This window comes from Oreochromis aureus, linkage group 5, assembly GCF_013358895.1.
Source record: "Oreochromis aureus strain Israel breed Guangdong linkage group 5, ZZ_aureus, whole genome shotgun sequence".
NCBI classification, from domain to species: Eukaryota; Metazoa; Chordata; class Actinopteri; order Cichliformes; family Cichlidae; genus Oreochromis; species Oreochromis aureus.
The window spans coordinates 12,254,686-12,276,606 of record NC_052946.1 but is presented as its reverse complement, the minus strand read 5'-3'; the positions used below and the strand labels follow the sequence as shown (position 1 = coordinate 12,276,606).

General features: G+C 40.9%; 1 protein-coding gene across 15 annotated transcripts in view; it reads right to left on the bottom strand.

The window, feature by feature from the left end:
• magi1b (membrane associated guanylate kinase, WW and PDZ domain containing 1b) overlaps window positions 1–21,921 on the bottom strand; it is a 136,449-nt gene that overhangs the window by 92,592 nt on the left and 21,936 nt on the right. The window contains exon 1 of one of the 15 annotated variants that reach the window (XM_039611925.1): window positions 18,446–18,494. The exons of the other annotated variants lie outside the window; for them this stretch is intronic. Within the exon in view, the coding sequence (XP_039467859.1) occupies window positions 18,446–18,482 (37 nt within the window). The 5' untranslated portion in view covers window positions 18,483–18,494. Of the gene's footprint in view, window positions 1–18,445; window positions 18,495–21,921 lie in introns of those variants that run through there. 15 annotated transcript variants of the gene reach the window in all.

Sequence of the window (21,921 nt, the reverse complement as noted above, 5' to 3'; positions counted from 1 at the left end):
TGAAAGCTCAGATTTTCCTTTGAAGTGTGCTTATCATGGACAGACCATTTCATAACTGTAATTTAAAAACTGCTGCATTTCTACCGCCACGTTTTTCTTTGAAGGAAGTAAACACAAAGACATGCATTCAAGGCCGACACTTTCTCACCCTCTGAGATATAAATTACCCTGCGGACGGAGACCACCAAACTGAGACGGTATGCCTTATCCAACTGAAAAGAGGCTGAAGATGGGGCATCATGGTACCACTTATCACAAGCAGATTTCATCTCTGCAGCTGGGGCACAGCTTCAGTCATGCCATCATATTATGCTTGGAGTTAAAACAACTAGCATCTTCTTTTCCCCAGCATGTGCACAACTTAAAAAAGTAAAAAGAAAACAAATCCTACACCATACTGTCTAAGAATAACCCTTAAATCATCCTCTCACCTAATCTTAAACCTGTCAGCATGGACGCTGTCCAGATACCACCTGAAATCTCCCAAACCCAGGCAAACACCATGCTCTGGCATGATGATCAATTTTAGAGCCAACACATGTGACCATGTGATGAATCTTTGTGATCAACAAAGACAAGAGAGAAAAGAAACTCCTTGAAGGTGTTTACTCTGAAAGTTTCTTTAAAAGGAACCCCGACTATTATGACAAGTTACTCTAAATATGTTACAAATTATCTCCACTACATAAAAACTCTGAGAATAACTCCAATTTTTTTGTTATTCATTAAATCTTTGTTGTTTAATGAATAACTGTTTTGGAGCCGTTGGAGCGCCCATGTTTTTTCGCACACAGTGCATTCTGGGATGATGACATGTATTGGTTGTCGGCATTATAGGCGCTTTCGTTCAGCTAACCCGTTTTGTTTTTTTATAGTGTAGCAACAGTATTAATTAACTTGCCTATTAGTGACCTGGTTACAACTTGGTAGACCAGCACTATACCGATCATGGAGACTAACAAGGGTTGCCCAAAGAACATCTGAATTAAGACATACGGCTTCAAAGTTTGGTTGCATGGAGAATCTATAAAAATAACGATATTGTAATTTCAGTGTATTATAAAAATTCGAATTCTATTAATGTTTTTATCATGTGGTTATGTGATACCATGGATAGCTGCTGCCATAAAATTGAGCTCTTTACAACAAACTCTCTCAGTCGCCGTTGCCATTGGCAAGCAGTAGCTGCATAGACACCAGTAGTTTTCCCTCACTCTCGCGTCCTCGTGTGACGGATTGTTTTCATCTTCATCTAAACTAAGTACTGGTTGACTATTTTCATTCTCTCTCTCGGTTTGCTCTGGTTCAAACTGGAAAGGTTGAACAGGAGCCATTTCCAGTGCGCCACTAACTGTGAACTCAATGCGGTGCAACTGTATGATGTCACTACCCAGAGTGCATTGAGAAGTAAATAACAATGGCGGCCTACTGGTATATCAGTTTTATATAAAATGTGCTTAAAAGGAAAACATTTGGAGTATTTTAATACCACATATATATTATTGAAATCACAGTGCATATTTTAGCGCAAACATGTCTTAAAAGCTGGGGTTCCTTTTAAGTTCTAGTTGCAAAGCCCTCATTCATCTGCTGCATATACTTTATGTATGATTAGAATCGTTGTGTGATTGCTGTGTCTCAGTTTGCTGTAGTATAAGGAATAAATCTTCATGTATATAAAGACGTTTACAGCTACCTCACTTGAAGTTGAACTTCCTCCTAAAATAAACTTAATATTTAATTCATTAAGCTGACTTTTCCTTGTGTTGCTGGCCAGTGGTTTAACATAAGTGGTTATGGTTCTGCTTATTATAATACATTTAACCCATATTCAGTTATTATCAGTGCAAACTGCTTAATAACTATCATATTCCTTGAGATGATTTAACTTAAATCATTTTGTGTTCATTTTTGGTAGAAAAGTAACAAAGAGGCCCGGAGCAGATGAGCGAGCAGAGTCGCACAGATGATGGATGATGTTTATGTTGTCATTAATGGATTACTTTTTAAACAAAAGGCAATCCATTATGAAACGGTGCCCTTTGAAATTCTGCAACAAAAATGCTGGAGCTCAAGTACTTTCAAATGAAGGACACTCGGTCTTAATGCAGCCTGATAAGAGCAAAGTCGAGAGTACTGCAAAGCAGTGAGCCACTCAGCCGTGGGAGAACATCAGTCAAACTTGAGGATGAAACAAAGAGTGGAGCACGGCAGGTCTACGTTATTGGCAGACGGGGAATCAGCTGGCTGAGAGCCAGTCATCACCATCAAGTCTTTACATCGTGCACCATCACGTGTTTGAGCCGTGCAAAAGCATCCTAACACGTGCAACTAGAAGTTAACAGCTCATCTTTCACTGTGACGACTCGGCAGGATAAACACTGGATCAATGCTAAACATCGCTCCTACACACAGATACTCTGTTACATTTTTGCATCAGTGTGAGACACTGCAGGTCAGGTGTCAGTCCGATATCATCTAAAGCCTCCAGGTTTGAATCAGTTCGTCAGCGACAGAATTGGTCATTCAGTGTGATGTTAAGTGGTGCCTAAGTAGTCATTTTCTACCTCAAGTCCATCCAATGTAGTGTGTAGCATTTCCAGATATTTGGTGAATGACAAGCAAAGCAAGGGACCAAAATTTAAGGTCTCAGCTGCATGTTTCATTAGCAACAGCTTAAATTTTAATTTTCCTCTTTGGCTCTCTATGGATGAGGAGCTGTGCTAGCAGCCTTTTCAAAATTAGGGTCGGTGAACCAGTGAAGCTCTGGGGATTCTCATGAGACAGCCCAGTTGGAGGTAGATGGAGACAGATGGAGGGGTGACAGGGAAGAAAGGTACAGGCGAGGGCAGTAAGAAAGAGGTGAGCGCAACAAAAACCAAGAATGGAATCTTGTATTTGAGCTTTAAAGTTTTAAAATGATAACTTCCACCTTGCACATGAAGCAGTTATATACTGTTAATCTCTGAAGACAGTCAAACTGGTTCAGGCACTTGGTAAATAAAAAGTTAGCAGCAAGTCAGAGCAAGTGAAATATTTAAAGGGAACAATATCTCTAGTGCCAAACAGGATGGAGTTGCTGTTGGAAGGCAGTAAAACTGAAATTGGAGGGAGAGCAAAAAAACAAAAAAACAAAACAAAAAAAAAAAAACGCAAAAGCAAAAAAAAGTGAAGGACAAGCAAAAACAGAGGAAGAGGAAAGCAAAAAGCCAGGGAGGAGAAAGCCTGGAAGGATGCCAGGAAAGGGAGTGTGTCACAGATGTGCCCCCGTTACTCAGGGGAGGATGCGATAGGTTGACTGGGAACGCCCTACAAACTTTACATGCCGAAGCTCCAGAGGTTCTCGTGTCGCTGAAGTCACCGAATGGACAAGAACAACTACATTACAGGCTGTGTGTGTCTGTCACACTGTTAACTGCTGCTCAGGCTTTACCTGACACACAGCAAAAGTTGACTAATAATTGACTCTGAATAAGAACTCGCTTTTTAACTCTGAAACCAGTGAGATTCAAAGTGAGAACAAGCATCAGGCTGCCACCTGGTCACCTGGCATTCAGTAAGAGCCCCGTAAATATATTAAGAATGATATTTCTCCCTGTTTACTTTGTTATACAACAAATGACCCTTAATGACTTTATTCAAAAAGTTTAATGATTATTATTGTACATTCAAGAATAAATTAAAGTGTCTTCAATTGAAATTCTTGACAGATGTTTTTTTAGCTGTCCCCGATGCCAAAACCTGGCTTCCTGGAATCTCTCAAACTGCACTGAAATTGAAAGATGCATTCAAGGTGCTATAAATGTGTAGACAAATGCTATATTCATGAGATAAATCAGTGGAAACTGCTGTATAATTCGCCTCTTCCCCTTTAGACAACTCCCCATTGAGAGCTTTATCATGCTGCTGCCTAATGTTGGACTTTGCGGTTCTGTGGCCAACCTTGAAAGCTCAATTCTCACAGAGACCCTGGATTTCTTGAAGATCAGAAGAATGGGATAAAAACTGTACTAAATATACATAATATACAGTAACAGTGACAAAGTGAGCATGGTTGCGGGCCTCGTCATTGGATACAGGCAGATACAGTCTAAATATTATCATAATCCCCCCACTGAAAGATAAAGAAGTACGGAAAAATCTGCTCATGTTCACGACTTCCTTTCATTCTTCTGGATACAATTCATGGAGTGAAGTAATTTCTACATTGTTCTTCCTGTCACAACATGTGGATTAAAGGAAGCGTGTTCTGCTGAAAAACTGCATTCGTCACAGTTTATTTTCACCCATCTTACATGTGCAGGTGTGCCAGATGTGCAAGTCAGAAACAATTTCTCTTACCTGATCATGTGATTGAAGAGGAGTCATGGTCATTTTCAAGGATCAACAAGAAAACCAGCAAAATGAAAAAGAGAGAAAAAAAAAAAGTCAGGTTAGAGTTCATGCCAAACCGAACTTAACGGTAGCTTCTTCAAAGATTCTGTCTCAACACATCACGTCATCAGTTATGCGAGGCATCTTGAGCAGCTGCAATTTTAGTTTGCTGACAAAAATACATCCTCAAAGTATTCAAAGCTGCTTTTGTGGTTTTTCTCACTAAAGTTGTGAAAACATTCAATTCTGTGGCAGAAAAATCGCCAACAAATGTATTAGAATTACGCCACTGAAAGATGTTTTTCCTTAAATCAGGCTAAAAGGCCGGATATTCCTGAAGATTCAGAACCAGAATTAGTTAGCAGCAAGACAGAAAGAAAAGTACATCTTAAAATTTTAAAAGAAATGTATGATAATGATTCTATTACACTAAGATTTAAAGTTGATGTAAATGGTTGTATGTTCTGTAATAGTGGTTTGGAACATCAGCATCAGTGGGATCTACCGCAGGGAAAAAAACTTAACTTACATAATAACTTTGATTTACTATGATTGTTTTTCTCTGCACATTTTCACTTTATTGATTTATACAAGATGAATTTGGATTTTTTATGTTTAAACTCACAGATCGTTATATTTGTCCAACCAATTTTATTGTTTGCTGTGTACTTTTGATTGACAAATATCTGCCCTTTTCTGTACATATGTTCAATGAAGTTTTTTAGGGGGGAAAAAAAAAGTCTTTTCCGATTTGCCCCCCCGTGTAGCAACAGAGAAACTCAAAAGATCAGAAGTTGTAGAGGTTTACATCAACCATCAGAATGAGGGAAAATGTGATCTCTGTGACTTTCAATCTTCGTGACCTTACTATGATTGATTGCAGCCAGATAAACTAGACTGAATATTTCTGACCTCCTGGGATTTTCACAGCTACACTCTCTGAAGTTTACCCAGAATAGTGCAAAAGCAAATATCCAGTCATGAGCAGTTGCACATACAGACAAACTTGCAGTACCTGTCCTACAATTGTTCTCACTGTTACCAACTCCGTCTGCTTGCGTGTACAGAAGCTCTAGTAAAATTCATTGAAAAGGCCACGATAAGCAAAACTGCTGAGGAAAGTAATGTTTACACATAAACTGAGGTGTCACACGGGGCATAAGTGAGTTCTCATTATGCTGTGGTTCAACACAGCAAAGAATATCAGTGTCATTTCGGAAAAGCAGAATTTCAAGGGAGGTAAGTGAATAAAATCCCATTACAAATCTTCACAGCATAAGAAATTCTAGCCTAGGTGAGCCAAGACAAACACTTAACGGCTCCCTGCAGCGAACGCCATCACAGCATGTCATCACTGCGGGCCCTGGCGAGCCGGAGGAACGGCAGATGAAAATGTGGGTCGTGGTGGAAATTGAATTTGTTTTAATTAGGTGGTGAGGGCTTATGGTGTTGATGTTAGCATGAGCGCTAAGTCCCGGATGCAGTCAGAAGAGTTAGCATTAACTTGAGCAATGTGCAGGAGCCGGACCCAAAGCTAACATTACACAGAGCCAAGGCTGCTGAGGCTTATAGCTGTGTTTACCTTGGAGTCTGGCTGGGCAAATGGAGAGTTATAGCTCAGCGATGCTCGACTCATAAAAGCTAAAGAAAGGCACAAAGATTCACCAGCATGAAGAAAACATAGTGGCACACCTACAGCAATGACACAGTGATGTTTAAACAGTAGCCGACTGAAGCGAAACCACTAGACATAGACAGGTCTTAAAAATGAAACTGAATCTGCCTCCCAAAAATTAGACAACAGACGCCGTTGCACTCACATATCAAATCCACTAAAAACACCAATTAAAAAAAAAAAAAAAGACCAAACAGAGGAGGAGGAAGAAAAATCAGATAGGGAGAGGTAAGTGCTTCGTTGATGAGAGCAGGTTATGAGTGTTTGCGATTTAAGCCTTGTTCGAGCAATTAATATTCTTCCAAACTGGGGCACGCTCGCCAGCTCTGCCTACTCAAAAAAGGTGGATCGTTAATCATCGTTTTGGAGGGGAAAGCAATCTTCCGCCGTAGAAAAATGAACTGTGGGCAGGAAGCCCCAGTAAGTGCTGGGGTATTGCGACAAAAGACACAACACAGCCGATGAGAGATTGAAAACCAGGAAAGAGGAACAGACTGAGGGAGAGAGGAGGAGGGCGCCGACGCTGACAAGCCAATCTAGAGGATTCATCAAGCAGACGGGGAGACAGAGAGAAAGAGACGAAGGAAAAAGGAGAGACAACCAGAAACACAAAGAGGTCAGTTATCATATCACTTGCCACACACTGTCCGTCAGAAGGATCCTATCCCCCCTCGCCTCGTCTGAAACAGTCAATTAGTGGTTTAATATGTTGTCAAAATGACAGAGAGTATTAATCAGTTTATATAAATGAAAGACAACATGAAAGAAGCCTCAAAGAGCCGTATTTGAATGAATATGAACTCAGGTCACCGCAGGCTTGCTTGTACATAGCAGCTTCCAAATATTAACTATGGGACAACAAGGACCAAACCCCTCTTCTTTACCTCGCTTTCACACTTGATTTCTCTTTGTAAGCACTGGGAGGAAACAGAAAGAGAAAAGCCCAGCACCAACAACATATGTCAGAGTGAGCAATACTTCTGGGTTTCCGATTCTCTCCTCCTTTGCTCTGACTGTAATAACACGTTAACCTCTGGGGAACATCAGGTTGCACCCACGATTCATAGGTTTCTGAGTGTCTGTGAAGTGGAAATGTGTGCAAAGTGCAAGGTCAGGTCACTAATATGTACTCAGAATTTGGGAAGTAAGAGGAAACAAATTGTTCCTCTTCAGAAGAAGCTTCCTAAATGTTTAGCTACTATTAGTGCAAAACTTCACTCAGGTCATCTGAACACCACAATGTTACGCAGGCTTTACAAGCTGGCTACTTTCCAGCTCAGAGGAGCTGATGTTTCCAATTCTCTGCCATGCTTCACAGAAGCCATTGAGCTAAAAATACTACCATGTCTTAAATTAAGTCACTGAGTGGTAAAATAAAGAGCTAGTGCTACCAGAAAAAGGACTTGCAACTTTGTTTCCGAGAAGCGAAATGGTTTTGGTGACACAAAGAAAAGGACACAGCGAATGTTGGGTGAGGAACAAGAGGACGAAAGAAGAGAAGGAATGCACAGAGGATGTGAGTCAGAGAGCAGGGGAGGAAAGAGAGGATTGTCGAGAAAAGAGAAGAGCTGAGGAAGGGGATGAGCAGGAGAGCAAGCCACTTGTCCCCAAACAACTGGAACAACCCAAAAAACAGAGAGCAAGCATGGCAGCCTACCATGACCTCGCTAATGGAGTCTTATGAACTACTTTAGCAGATACAACCATAGACACAAAATAAACATCTCCCTAGTGCACTTTTTTAGTTTATTTCTTTGGGGTGCGGAGGGGGTGGGACTTTAATTTGAGGTCAAACATGAATACGTGCCTGAAAACTTTGCAAAAGCTGTTTTCTTTTGTGTCAGAATCTTTCAACCAAGAACTATTAAGGAGGGAAGAATTAGTTGTCCATTTATATGCAAATGAGCTTCAATCAGTGACAGCTCACTGAAAAGGATGAATGCAGTGAGGTGTGGCTAACCCCCGAATCCACTGGAGAACTTATTTTTTTGGGGAAGGGGTGTGGATGAGATGGTTGGGTGAGGGACGGGAGGTGAAACAGAGCACACAGTGATGGAGTTCTCTACTGATGAACCAAGACTTATTCCAGGCAAAACAATAAGGCTGTTATTGTAAAAGTAGCGTGTCTAGGACGTAAATGCATCAACATGATAATATTAGAGAGTCATATACGCAACTGATCAAGGAACTGTTTTCTGCTGGTGAGATTTTTATAATTAGTTGTCTTCAAAGGTTCAAGTGCAATAGCTGAATATAAATGAATAAATATGCTAACTTGTCTGCATATACTCACTAACTACCAGTTAAACTGTGAAGAGCGTAACAGAAACTACAAATGGAGACAGAAACCTGTTGATTTCAGTGGCAATGCACAACTTTTACATTTCGGTTTGCAGTTTCACTACAGCTCTGTGATTAGTTAGCAAGTGTTTGCAGGCCATTCGGTGTCTTGCATGCAAACTGTGGGTGACTGTGGAAATCTGCTAGCAACCAAAGCAATCAAGCAGTTTTGGTGCAGCAACATTTTAGCCAAACAACAACCAGCAACCACTCGCCAACCAGTCAGGGAACACACGTTCTTGACAAACCCTACAATTTTCTGTTAGGTGTGAGTCACTTGTGTGGATGGTCGGCAAGATATGGCAGTGCTTCATAACAAGCATTTGATTCTGTTAAACAAAATATAAAAAATAAATTAAAGTTTTGTAGATGCTTGTTTTTTCTGCCCCATCAATTATTTTACAGTTGTTATGTCAAGATTTCTTTAGTCTGTATGACCGATTTTTGTTTGTTTGTTTATTTGAGAGTGACATGACAAAGTTATTTTCTTTTTCTGATATTTTTGCCTCCCCTGGTACAAAAAATATAGAAATAAAAAAGAAACAAAAAGAACAGAATTTTCAAAACTGATATCGCCATTGGCAATTAAGCATACCGCATGTCCATCACTATTGGTCAAGAATTATACAAATGGAAAATATGTGTTCATTAAAAATCTATCAATTACAGATTTTTGAAAACAATTTCAAAACTGCATTTGCAGAAGTCCCTCCCCCTCCCACCCTGCCCGCCCGGTGAACCTAAAAGAGTGAACCTCCCTATCAATTACACCAGTTTTCAACTCTTTTAATTTACTGAGGCATGCAGGATCACGAGACACGCAAAAGATGTAATAACTTCACAGCATGCAGTCCCCCATTACAGCTAACTAAGCAAGTCAGTAGCAGCCTTTTATGACGGAAGATGGCAAAAAAAAAAAAAAAACTAAGGGGAAAATCACATCTGATCACATAAATGTTGGAAAAACAAACATGGAGGAGGAGTGGATAAACTTAACAATTTGGGTTCGACTCCCTCAGGAGGTAAAAGAGGTGTTTAAGTGTTTGTGTGTGTGAGTGAGTGTGTGGATTAGTCGTGGTCGCTCATTTATCCATGCGTGCGTGGTAAAGTATGCATTCCAGTGAGTGGGGAGAGAAGCACTGTGAGGCAAGAGATGGAGTGAGTGAGAATCAGTCACTGTTAAACCACATTACAACAATTAGGCAAATGTGCCCCCCAACCCATTCCCAACTGTCGTAATACCCCCTCCCTCCGATGTTCGCACTCTGCCTGCAGCAGAGTCTGTATGCAAGGCTGCTGAACTAGAAACAGCTCTTCAAACAACTGACTGAACGTTTGGATTAACCCTCTACCTCCTAACACACACGTCAGCTACCAACGGTTTGATGACCCGTGTCTTTCCTGGAAACTGCATTAGCAACTTTAGCAACACGGTGGAGGCATCTGTCTGCACATTCTTAAACACTTAGTGGTTCAATTTAGGATTAATACAGTGGATTCCAACAAGTCAACAAATTGGTGAAAAACCATATTAAACCACACCACCTTCAAGGTTTAATCTTTCTTGGATTAATTTCCTTGAGAGTTTTAACAAGTTGAAGATTTATAGATAGAATATCGCACACAACATTAGGAGCGTTTTCAAGAACTTCAACCTGATCGGTCAATGCAAAACTAAAGTTGGCATCACAAACCTGAGAGAACTGCTCATCCATAAACCTGTTAAGCAATTCTTCATAAAGCAGTTCAACATAAAAGCGTATCATTAAAAGCTCATTTGGCCACTTGAACATTTAGCCTTGTACCTTGTTAATGAGTTCTTAGTCTGGCAGGTACTTAGGGTAGGAGTTTTTGATAGCCCGCAACAGCAGCTCAGTAACGCAATGACTGATTAATACATTAATAAACAAGTGATGGCAGACACAGCATGGTTTGTGGGACTGCGCAAAATTTTTAGCGAGTGATTTATCGGTGGCGTCCCATCACAGTGGCCTCCGTGCAATCTCCCCACCTCTTGAACTGCAAGATTTCAGAGAAAGACGCCAAGCTGGAAATAAGCTGAAGCTAAAGATGTAGAAATATGTTTTTGGAAAGGACTGGGAGAGTGGTGCGTGGGCAGAAACTAAAAGAGATCGCAAACCAAACATGTACAGGAAGGTTTGGCAAAACACCAAGAGTTCCCACTCATAACTTCATAATGTTAAACAGCAACGAAAGGAAACAGAACATGAAAATTTCAGAACAGACATTTAAAATGACCAGCCCGGCAGGTCAAATCGGTCAACTCACAGAAGAGAAACCAGTGAAATTACTGGTCAGAGGTCAAGGAGAAAGGAAAAGCATTACTGAGATAGGAACCAAGTTGCCACAGCAAAAATTAAATTGTCCAATTCTGGTAATAGTTTATTAGAATCCAGTCAACTGCAGCACAGTTTCACTGTAGCATAACAGTCCCAAATTCCTTCTCTCCACAACATCCCAAAATCTAGGCCAACTTGAGTCCCGTAAGAAAAAAAAAAAAAAACAAAAACACCCCACAGTCCTCTAATTTGTTACCCAGTGATGCCAATGTAAAAGTCTGTGGCGAAATGCAACTGAAAACTGGATTTCAATTAATTACCACATTTGACAAAAGATAAATCAGTTTCTCTTATCTGTTTTCTAAAGTTCTAAAATCCTATATAATCCTTTTAATGCATTACTTACTTCAAATAGACTCCCTCTGTGGTATTTCACTGGCTCAGTGGTCTGAAACCCTGCTAATAAGCCGACATTACTTTCAGACTCTCTTTGAATAAAAACATCACCTCGAGTCCTTTCCAGTGTAAAATGCAAGCCAGTTTAAGAGCCGCTTCTAAATGTCATTTCCAAATCTTGGGGTTTCTAGGTGAGGTTTTGCATAACAAGACAAGTTAACGCCTGGATTTTTATTCAGAACACACACACACAAAGGAGTGCCTCACAGAGATGTCACCTACAGTGCTAAGTGGTTGCTTTGTTACCCAATGGTTTGACACAATAATCATTTGTAAAATTATCCAAATGCTGGAGTTAAAGAAATAGCACAATATGCCATTTCTCATAAGTGTCATATGGCAGGGTGTGATTTGTAACCTTTAAACAATATTTGCATACATCTATAAGACAGAGGCTCTAAGGCAACCCTCCTCTGAAGCTAAAGGTAATATCCTTAAAATAGATACGTGGCAAACGCATGATGTCACACTATTAAATCCGAGCACACACAAATGCTTTCAACAAAATATTGGCTAAAAGAAAAATCATATAACGTATGCAACAGTAAGTCAGAGTATGTGGTCATACTTTGGCTGTGTACTGGACAAGGACATAATGCATACCAACAGAACTATGTGACGCCATGTCTCTTATTGTACCCACTTTTTTCTCCTTTGTCTAATTTCTAACCCTATTACATCAACAAACAGCAGCTATTAGAACTATTTAAATGTCAATTGAATATTTGAAAAACTCAGGGTAAAGAAAGTTTCTCTAAACTTTAGTGGCCGTCATTACTTTTGAAATTTCACTTTGTGATCTCAGTGTTGTTTGAGGTGGTGTGATTTTTATCATTTTTATTGGTCATTACAGGGTCTTCATCATCATAATACTCATCTACCAGTTTGTAGTTAGAAAGCATGACTCTGTTTTCCCAGCTGTAATGAAAGGGACAAAACTTAAAGTCCTGTGATCTAGATCAATGCTCCGTCCAAAGAAAACAAAAGGCACCACACACACGTTTGCTAGTGATCACTCAGCGGCGACCACATTAGGCCATCAGCCTCATACTTGGCTAGCAGATCTATGCTAACAATGTAGCTGCAGGGACCTCGCAGAGGTAAAAAGGTCATTAGAAAACAGAAATCAGACTGGAGCCAACAGCTGTGAAGTAAAAAAGAAAAATCAATGGCTAACTGAGATGTATAAGGAGAGAGTGGTGAACCAGAGGTGGAAAGAGGTCAGGGTGGCATGTGGTAGGGAGAAAGATGAGGGATACAGCAGGAGCTAGGGGGAAAATTAAATTAAATTAAATAAAAAACAAAAAATAACGCATCCAAACTGAGCCAATCAAATGTGAAATTAGGACAAAGAGAAGGTAGATGGGGGTGGGAGCCTGCTTCTTAAAAGTGAAAGGAATAAAGAATATTACTGTCCACCAATTAGCTGATACGTCTTTCCCAAAAAGCTACGCAGCATCTGAAGCATGAAAACACGATGTTAAAAGAACAATTCTCACCTCTGAGAGTCACACCAAGAAGTAATCTGAATCTACTCTAAAACTGGGAAAAGCATGTATTATGCATTGGCCTGTACAGTCTAGTTAATGCTTTGATAAATGAATGAAAACCTTCTATTGGCCATCAGGGCTGTGATTATTGCCAGGCTGAATGTGTACACATTTCACCTTCTCAAGTTCCTCGTGCCTGGAGGTCTGACATGCCGTGAAACTTAACTTCTTTGCAGGTTTGGAGGAAGTAGCAGCTTTGATGGACCAATCATTTGAGGCACATGGTCTAAGATGTTTCATGACCACCTCTACATCTACCAAACTGGTTAAATCACACACACAAAAAAGACACCCCTCCACAACACAGTTGCTTTTGGATTCACTGTAAAGTTATTTTATTATCGAACTTGGGGAGGGGAAAAAAAAAAAAAAAAAAAAAAAAAAAAACATGTGGAGAGACTAGAAGTTCCAATTTAATTAGTATGCTTTCGGTGCACTCACACTCCATTATTTGAGAGGCTCAAAGAGGTCTATCAAAGCCAACGCTGGCACCGTTTGCAGTTAAGGAAACAATAACGACAGAGATAACGCTCTCCATTACAGTCAGAGCTGGAGGAATCCGTCTCCAGATAACCTCCATTTGATTGGACACTTTAATCAAAAGGACCAAATGTCTGTGTTCCAATCTCATTATGCAGCAGAGCAGAGGAGAACACGCTATTGAATTAGCTTCAAAGTCAGCCTGGAGCCTTCGTGCAGCATTGTGTCTGCACATGCAGAGTTGCTCTGCCATGACTCTTGCTTATTAGTGAGTACCGTCTGGCACAGAAAGGACCGAGACCGAAGTGCATCTAAGAAACTTTACCAGAGATGCATTTTTGTCTTGGATCACTCACTTTTAACCTTTACATTTATTGTAAACCATACAAATTGAAGCTGTCACCTTTTATGCATTTACATATCGACTACTCTACCCTATTGAGATGGCCATGTAGTGTTACTGAGACAAAAAGCAAGTTATAAAACATGAGCTGTAATTGCCAGCTTCTAGGTGCCGGTGTTACCATAAACAACAGCTCAGGGCGCCTGGAACACTCTGCCGCCATAAACAGAAACCAATTGAAGGCCGAGGCAGGGAAATCGCTGGGAGGACAAAAAAGAATGCTGCTGTCAAAGTTGGAAAGCTGGCCAGTAAATAAAGTTAGCTTTGATTCCTGTCCGCCACGCCAGGAGGCTAAACTGCGGTTTCTCAGATGTGTGAACTTAAAGGTTGGAAAGTGAAGATGAATAGTGCAAACTCTGGTGCTGAAACTTTTCACTCTTATGACACACTCTCCCATAAAAACTAATAAAAAAAGGTCCAATGTGTCTAATATCAACATGATAACATACTGATAAAGTACTTTTGTTTATGTTTCTGTGAGCTGAGTGCACTCTGCATGCCAACACCAACTTCTTGATCACTTAAGAAAAAAAATAAATAAAAAAAATAATACTTGCTTGTTATCATCATCCCCTTATTACTTGTTCACTTAAAAAAAACTGAGCAGATACATTTGTGTTGGAAAAAAATAGGAAACCCGACTCATTCTTCTCCAATACTGATATGATGTATTGGATCAAACACAAAGCAGAACCACTAAAGCCAGATAAGGAAAGCAGCCTAAGTAATGCAGTGTGCAACATTATAAAGCGTGCAGATATATCTCGCGTATTGCTTGTGCAGATGGTCTGCCAAGGGGCCGCTGGAAAAGGGCCCTCACATAGGCCTTTCTATTGCTGTGCACTACTATGGGATTTTAGCTTTGCGAGCATATACTGATAACATAAGAAAAATGGTTACGCCAGACACCCTGCATATGAGTTTAAAATGGGGAATCATTGCTTTTTGCTTCTACTTTATCAAATTTGGGATTCAGTCTTCAAGAATTTACATATCAGCAAACCGGTAAAGGATGTACCAGAGTTTATCTATTTGAGCAGTAAGGTGACAACAGACGGTGATTTTGACAAGGAGCACAACATCACGATAAGGCGATGTTTGGAGATCCACTAGCAAGAGCTCTAAAGTCGAAGGCTATTATGAGCAATGTCCTTCGTCAGTGTTCTCCCATCTTTAGGTCAAACATCCTCACAAATGAATCTCTCTGAATGGATTTACACTCACTTTAAGACAGACAGTCCTGCTATGCCATGGAGATGACTTGACGTGTCTAATGTACACTACCCAGCTCACTAGCCAGAATTGCTCTGTACAGGATGCGTCTACAATGTTATTTTCTTCTGTCTGTACAATAAAAAATAAAAAATATATATCAGTAGTATATCAAACTTCTCATTTCAATGAGCAATTGCAACATTCCTGCGAACCGTGAAGCAGATGCTAAGAATGCATGTGTTGGCCAAACTATGTGAACAGATAAGATACTCCAAATAAACTGTTACACTAACTACCCCTTTATAGATGTGAGGAGTTACTTTCCTGTCTAGCAATCTCAGAGAAATCTAAACACACTAATGGGAGGCACTGATGGCTACAGTCAGATGAATCACCAGACTTTAAAAACATATGAGCAGAAAAAGGGACAGTGAGTAAGCTGAACGAGGTTAAAACAGAGAAAAATGCCCAAAACAGCAGTAAGGAGAATACATTAGTCTGTTAAATGTATCCTGCTTCGAGCTCATTTGTCAGAGATAAAGAATATTCAACAAGCCTATACTTCAACAGCAACAGCAGGTGTTGCTGTCAGAGTACTGATCAATGGTGACAGAGAACAAAAGAAATGTTGCAGAAGACTCAAAATGTTCCAGAGAACTTTAAACCCCGAGTGGAAACCACTCTGCTCTGGGCAAGATGAGTGAAGCTGGACAGTCTCTGCCCATTCAGAAAATCAGCCACAGCTTTCCAAATGAGGCTCTTTAATTGGTCTTTCAGTGGGGACTGGGCATGGCTTTGTTGCCCCAATTCTCTCTGATCAATAGCATGACATTTCTGCTGTTCACTCTTCTAATTACATTTTGGGGCCAGGAGAGTTTTCATTCTGCAGCTGTTCCGATTTAGCTCCAGTAAAAATATCAAGAATAAGAAACGACAGCTTGATTAAAATATAATCTTGTGCCATACTATGCAAAAAATATTACTAAAAAAACAAAACTTTTGTGAAGCTAGGTTCCTTTCCTCAGCGTTAACCAGTGTGTAATGGGCTTGCACTGAAAGTAAAATGTGTTTCAAATGTTTTTCAACCCTCATTTACACACGTGAAATGTCATAACTACCTTAGGGCACCACACTATTCCACTGAAGTACTTTGGTAATTTTGATGGGCATGGCATTGCATTCAAAACAGCAAAAAGCCTTTGCAGAATTGCACGACTGGAGATAACAAAAGGCTGTGTAAGAACTTTTTTCCATCTTGATCCTGCATTTAATTACATAAATTTATGGATGAGCATGAACCCGATGATGAATGTATGCAGACGTGCATAAAGGAAGGGACAACAGAAGAATGGGAGAGTGTGCGAGTTTTATATACAACCCCAACAACTCAACTGACACAGCAATCAGAACTCGTGGGGACACCAATGACTGTGTCACACAGGTAAAGAGGTCAATTACAGATGTACCCAGTTGCACTCTTCTTGGTCGATTCCAATTTCTCATTTTTTAAAAGTCTGACATAATCCAGCTCTTGCTGATTGTCACAAATTTTATGTTCATGCTCATATCAAACACTTCATAGCATAAGCTCTTTTTCCCAAGTAAGAAACAGGTGGTCAGACTTTTTACCACATCTTAACTACTAGACAGAGTTTGATCCACAACTTAAGAACTCATTTGCAGTGTACACCACTTCGTCTAACATGTTTTACATGTCCACACGAACATCTTGAACTACACCTCCAGAACACTGCTGACTGCGCTCAGCAGATTAGTCACTTTAACTTTAAAATTACTTACATGCCAAAAAAAGATTTATGAACCAACTGAATCTAAACTCCAGGCCTCGAGTGTCGGTGTCCTGCAGGTTTTAGATCTCACCCTGGGTCAACACACCTGAATCAAATGATTAGTTCATTACCAGGCCTCTGGAGAAGTTCAAGACATGTTGAAGAGGTCATTTAGGAATTTGAATCAGCTGTGTTGGATCAAGGACACATCTAAAACCACCGGCGCTCGAGGCCTGGAGTTGCCCACCCCTGCACTATAGCCAATATATTTTATTTACTGGAAGAAATGTATTAGTCCCCCCGCCAACAGTACCCCTTTATTTTGCTTTAGATCTTTATATTGCATGTTCCTACCAACGGGCGTTGCTGACCAGCTAAAAACGGTCCGATTCTGGTGAGCTCACAATCAACTGGTGGATCTCTAGGGATGGACGGTCCATTTGTGATCTGTGATCAACAGTGTGCACAAACGCACCCATTTATTTTCAATTAAGTGAGCCAAGAGCGCCAGTGTGAAGCATTAGTATCAAGTTAACGCTAAGTCAACCCTTTTCTCCTGAGACAAAAATCAAGCTTCATATTGACCACATTACATCACCGACCTCATGAGGCTCCAAAGTAATCATGTCATCATAAAGCAAAGTGGAGTGAGACGTCTGCCTTGGGATCAATTACAGTATCAACTTACAGATGAACACACACACACAGCAGCGCTGAGCTTTATAGATGGTAGTGGTAACCTACTCCTGACCTCAGCTTGACTGAATGCAGTGAGCCACTGCCAAGTCTGCAGCTTTAGACACAGCTGGAATAATAAGTCACACACTGCAAAGACACAGTCATCAAAAAGAATGCATGGAAGCCCAGAAAAGGAAAGATGAGCACAATATGCTGTGATGGGGGGGGAGCAGCAAACTAAAGTGTTAATGGCCTTCTTCATTGAGATCCCTGAAGGCGAGTATTGGCATTGACAGAGACGTTACACCAACACGTCTGGTGATTCCCTTTCATTTTCCCATTTCTTCTCCTCGACCGGTCCGACTAACTCAGAAATGCTGAGGCACCATATGGCTGCATGCTGCGGCATGTACTACTGGGGAAAATCATTTGGATAGCCTCTGTGACTGGAGCGTCATTTATATTCATTTGATATGTGGCAGAAAAGGAGATGGGATGAAGGGGTGAGATCCTCTCTGAGGAAAGCTGCTGATGAATATCAAGATCCAACACCAGCAAGCAGATGAAAGCAGGAGACCGAGTCTGTCTGAATTAGTTTGTTAACAGCAACTAAATCGTAAAAAACAAGCATAAAGTGGTCGCGTGCAACTAAAAAAATAATTGTGATAGCAGTAGTCCTACAGCTTCATCTGTACACTACGTCTGGTCTCGTGTTCCCCAACATAATAATGACAGCAATAAAGTTATTTTTGGAAGTGAGAGAACCTTTTATTAAGTACAGTCTCTCTTCACGCTCTTAAACAATAAAATCACCAAGGGAAGGGCAAAGAACAGGATCCTCATCGCAACATAAACCAACTGTTTTTATTGGGAATGCGGATTGAGTTTGCAAGCACAACAAAATGCCACTGTTCTCAGATAGAGGTCCTTTCAGCAATGATCTACATCCTTTGATTTATCCGTTTATCTTTTTTAACCCAAAAGCTAGTTAACAAAGAAACGTCAGATTTGGCAAAGTTACAAACTTCCTGAATGCGTATCTCCGTTTCTCTAAAGCAACTTTCAAACTGAAAGTGACAATGATACTTGAAAACTAAACTTGGCAAACAGATGCAAACTTTCGATAACAGAAAAATACACGGGACAGAAAATTCAGCGCAGGCTACCTTGCACCTTCCCCGTACCTGGGCATCCACATTTCCGAACCACCGTTCTCATCATAAATATAAGCAGGTGAAGTTTCTCTGCCTCGCAGCACATTTATAGGCGTCGTCAACAATTACGTCTACTTCAGCATTATGTCAAGCAATAAGGCCCTCGTAAAGAATATAACACAGCAAGGCCTTCATTTCTGAAATGTTCCCACTTCGCCTTGAAGAGCGCAATAAACACAAAGTAAAAGCAGCTCTTAGCATAACAGTGCTTACAATATTGAGAATGTCCCATAAGCAGCAAGTTAAGAATAAAATACCTTAAGAAAACTCTTTTTTTAGGAAAAATAAATAAATAAAAAACCTCCTAATAACTGTTAAACAGCTTGTGAGGCTTCTCTCTGGGGGGGGAAAAAAAAAAAAGAGCCGGAGGACCGATCTTACCTTCACCTCAACTTGTCCGGTGCCGATCGTTATGTGCAGTGTGGGAATTCAGGCAGAGATCGGGCACTTTTCTGTCTCCTCAGCAAGTCTAGTCTGATTAAACCTGTATGGGACACTTGCTGCGAGTGTGTACAAACATGCACACATAAGCATGCACACTCAGCTGTCACATTGTCTTGGTGGGAAGGGCAAAGCACGGGCATGACTGTATCATCGCCAAAGTACTAAAAAAAAAAAAAAATCGGAGAAGCCGTTTCAAGTCTCAGGAGCCATCAGCCCACCGACACACGAAGGTGGGCGGATGCTTCACAGTTTGAACACAAAAACCATTTTTCCCCTCTTTTCTCAACATACTTTGTTAACTTATGTCAAAGGTTGGGAACATACCATTCTTTCAAAAATGGATGTGGCGGCCTGGGATCAGAGCACACATCTGTTGTTTGTACAGCTATTCTTTTTCCCTTTTTTCCAGAGTCCAGAGGCGTGGAGGAGACAAGGGGCTTTGAAAATGCTCTCCAAGTGCCTTAACAGTAGATGTGGAAGATCAAAGAGTAAGCAGAGGGAATTAAAACACACGTATGTGCACTGAAACTGAAACGAGGCCGCGCAAATGGGAAGACAGAAACTGGCCGCATGTGTAGAGGATGACATCAGACCACCCACAATCCAACTGAGCAGGTCCGACCACATGCGTCGCATTCAGAGCCCTTTTCATCTGCTCCGTTTCACTCTGCCAAACTACCCCTGATTGCTCATTTTACATCCAAGCTTATAAAACCGTTTCTTATTGCATTCCCGAGAGTTCACCAATACAAAGCCCTACCCAAGACAACTAAACAGATCAAACACTAAAATATGTCCGGGCCATCAATGCTCCTTTTACTGTTTTTTTTTTTTTTTTTTGGTAGTTCTATAACGCAGATGGATGTCCAGAGGAAAAAAAAATAGTTGATTGGTAGACTTAAGAAAATCTTGTTTGTCAAAACAGACTGCAGGCATGATTAATGCAAAGCTATTAGCCTGGTAAAAGCAATCCATCATAGCCTCAGAAGAGAAAGCATGGAGAGAGAAAAATAAAAGTGTGAAACTTCAGACAAGGATGAGTTATTGAGCAAAAGTGACTGAAGGGGGAGGAGACCAACCAGGAGAGAGACAAAGAGAGCAGGTGGAAGGGAAGAACAGAGAGAGTGATTATGCACAAGACAAAGGTAGTGTCAAATGAGACACACACCAAGTCACCATCTGCCTGCCTGCCACAGTAGTGGGGTGCACCGAGTCCTCAGATAACCTCTCTTTCTAATTGAACCTCGTGGAGCAGTGATTCATCAGCCAGTCAGTCCCACACAGAGTGGCACACAATGCTATTTCCACTATCTTTGGGTAACACTGAAGAGGAACACAAGGGCCTAACATCTGGAGTCCTCTAAGTACTCTAATGAGAAAGCACCCTGACTATTTCTCAGCAATGCTTCAGGAGAAGTGGAGGAGCTCCAGGAAAGTGAGGTAGGTCTAGCTGTCCAAGTATCCAAACAAACATTACACTGAATACTTTCTTTTTTTTACTAATCGTTGTTCACTAACAGTCTTTCTGCACATGTTCCAAATCAAAGCATGAAGTGCACGGCTCTTCATCAGACACAGTTTGTCCATGACTAGGATTAACTATTCAAGCAGACAGTCCACCACTTTTGGAATTATCATTGAAACTTGACGCTGATTACCTCGAACCCCTAGACTTTTCAGCTAGCACCACCAACAGGTGTTTTTCTTAAATGCCTTCAGTAGACACAAGCCAGGAGGACAGGAATGTGGTGAACCACAGCAACGGTTAGATCAAACCAGCGAAAAACAAAACACAGTCATATCCTGACAGTATCTGGACTCTTGCAGTATGTGCTCCAACTCCATGGTCATCTGGATGCAGCACTAGTACTAGTTTCAACATTTGGATCATTAACAAGTACACAAACACACTAAACTATGTGATAAACACAGTACCGAAGAACACCGCTGTGCCAAAGTACACTCTGTAAGAGAGGCACGCAGACTTGTCAGTTTCCCACTATGGAACAAGGTCAACATGATTCGGGGAAGTCTTTCGTCTGTTCAGTCAGCATTTCTCACACAGGGCTCCCACAATCCTCTGAAAACCCCGTTTCCAAGCCGATTCCGACACTCCCGAGCACAAGTTGGCTCGTTCATATCCCACACTCCTGCCTCTTCAGGTGTGATATGAACTCGAAAGTGTACTGATATATGATATTTTACAGGCAGTCTGTCAATTTCAGGTGTTTCAGCCAAGTAATTCAACAAGCTTGCTAGCAGATTGGCTGTCACATTACTGGCAGACTGTAGGCGGGCTGAGGGTTCAGGTACCGGGGACAGGAATGCAAGGCATATGGTTGTGATTAAACCAGGGGCGGCAGAGCGCAGCGTTTACATTAGCATGCTGCCTATGGGGCTGTGCAGCTTTATGGAGGTGCTGTGCCAGTCACCGCGCTCACTCTGCTGAGCTCTGTGTTTGCAGAGGCAGAACTGAAAACTGAAATAAGAAGAAGCAGCAGCAGTGTGTTTCTCTACCTGTGTGCTGTACCGACCAAGTTTATTCCTTTGCAATGACTGGCATCACAGCAGTTTTGAGGTCTCCAGACTGCAATTATGTTTAATTTGTTAAAAAAAATTTTTTTAAAAACAGTCAATTTCACTGGACAATTTCTATTGGAAAAAAAGCTTTAAATCTGAACATCAATTTTTATTACAGTCACCAGAAAGGTGTTGAAAGGCAACGGTTTGAAGGCGATAATCTTATACAGTACTGCCGAAGAAGGCCTTACTGTATCGACTTTGAACATAAAAGTGAAACGAGACCACCCCTGCATGAAAATTGATTCTATTACCACAGAAGGGCAGAATTCAAGTGAATGTAACTGCAAACCCGCTATAGGACTCAGAAAGTAGAAATGAAGGAGAGATAGATGGAGGAACAGAGGGAGTGAAGGATGAGCAGGGGAGTTGGTTTGAGTATGTTTACACTCCTCCTCTTTGAGCAATGGGAGGGAGTCATT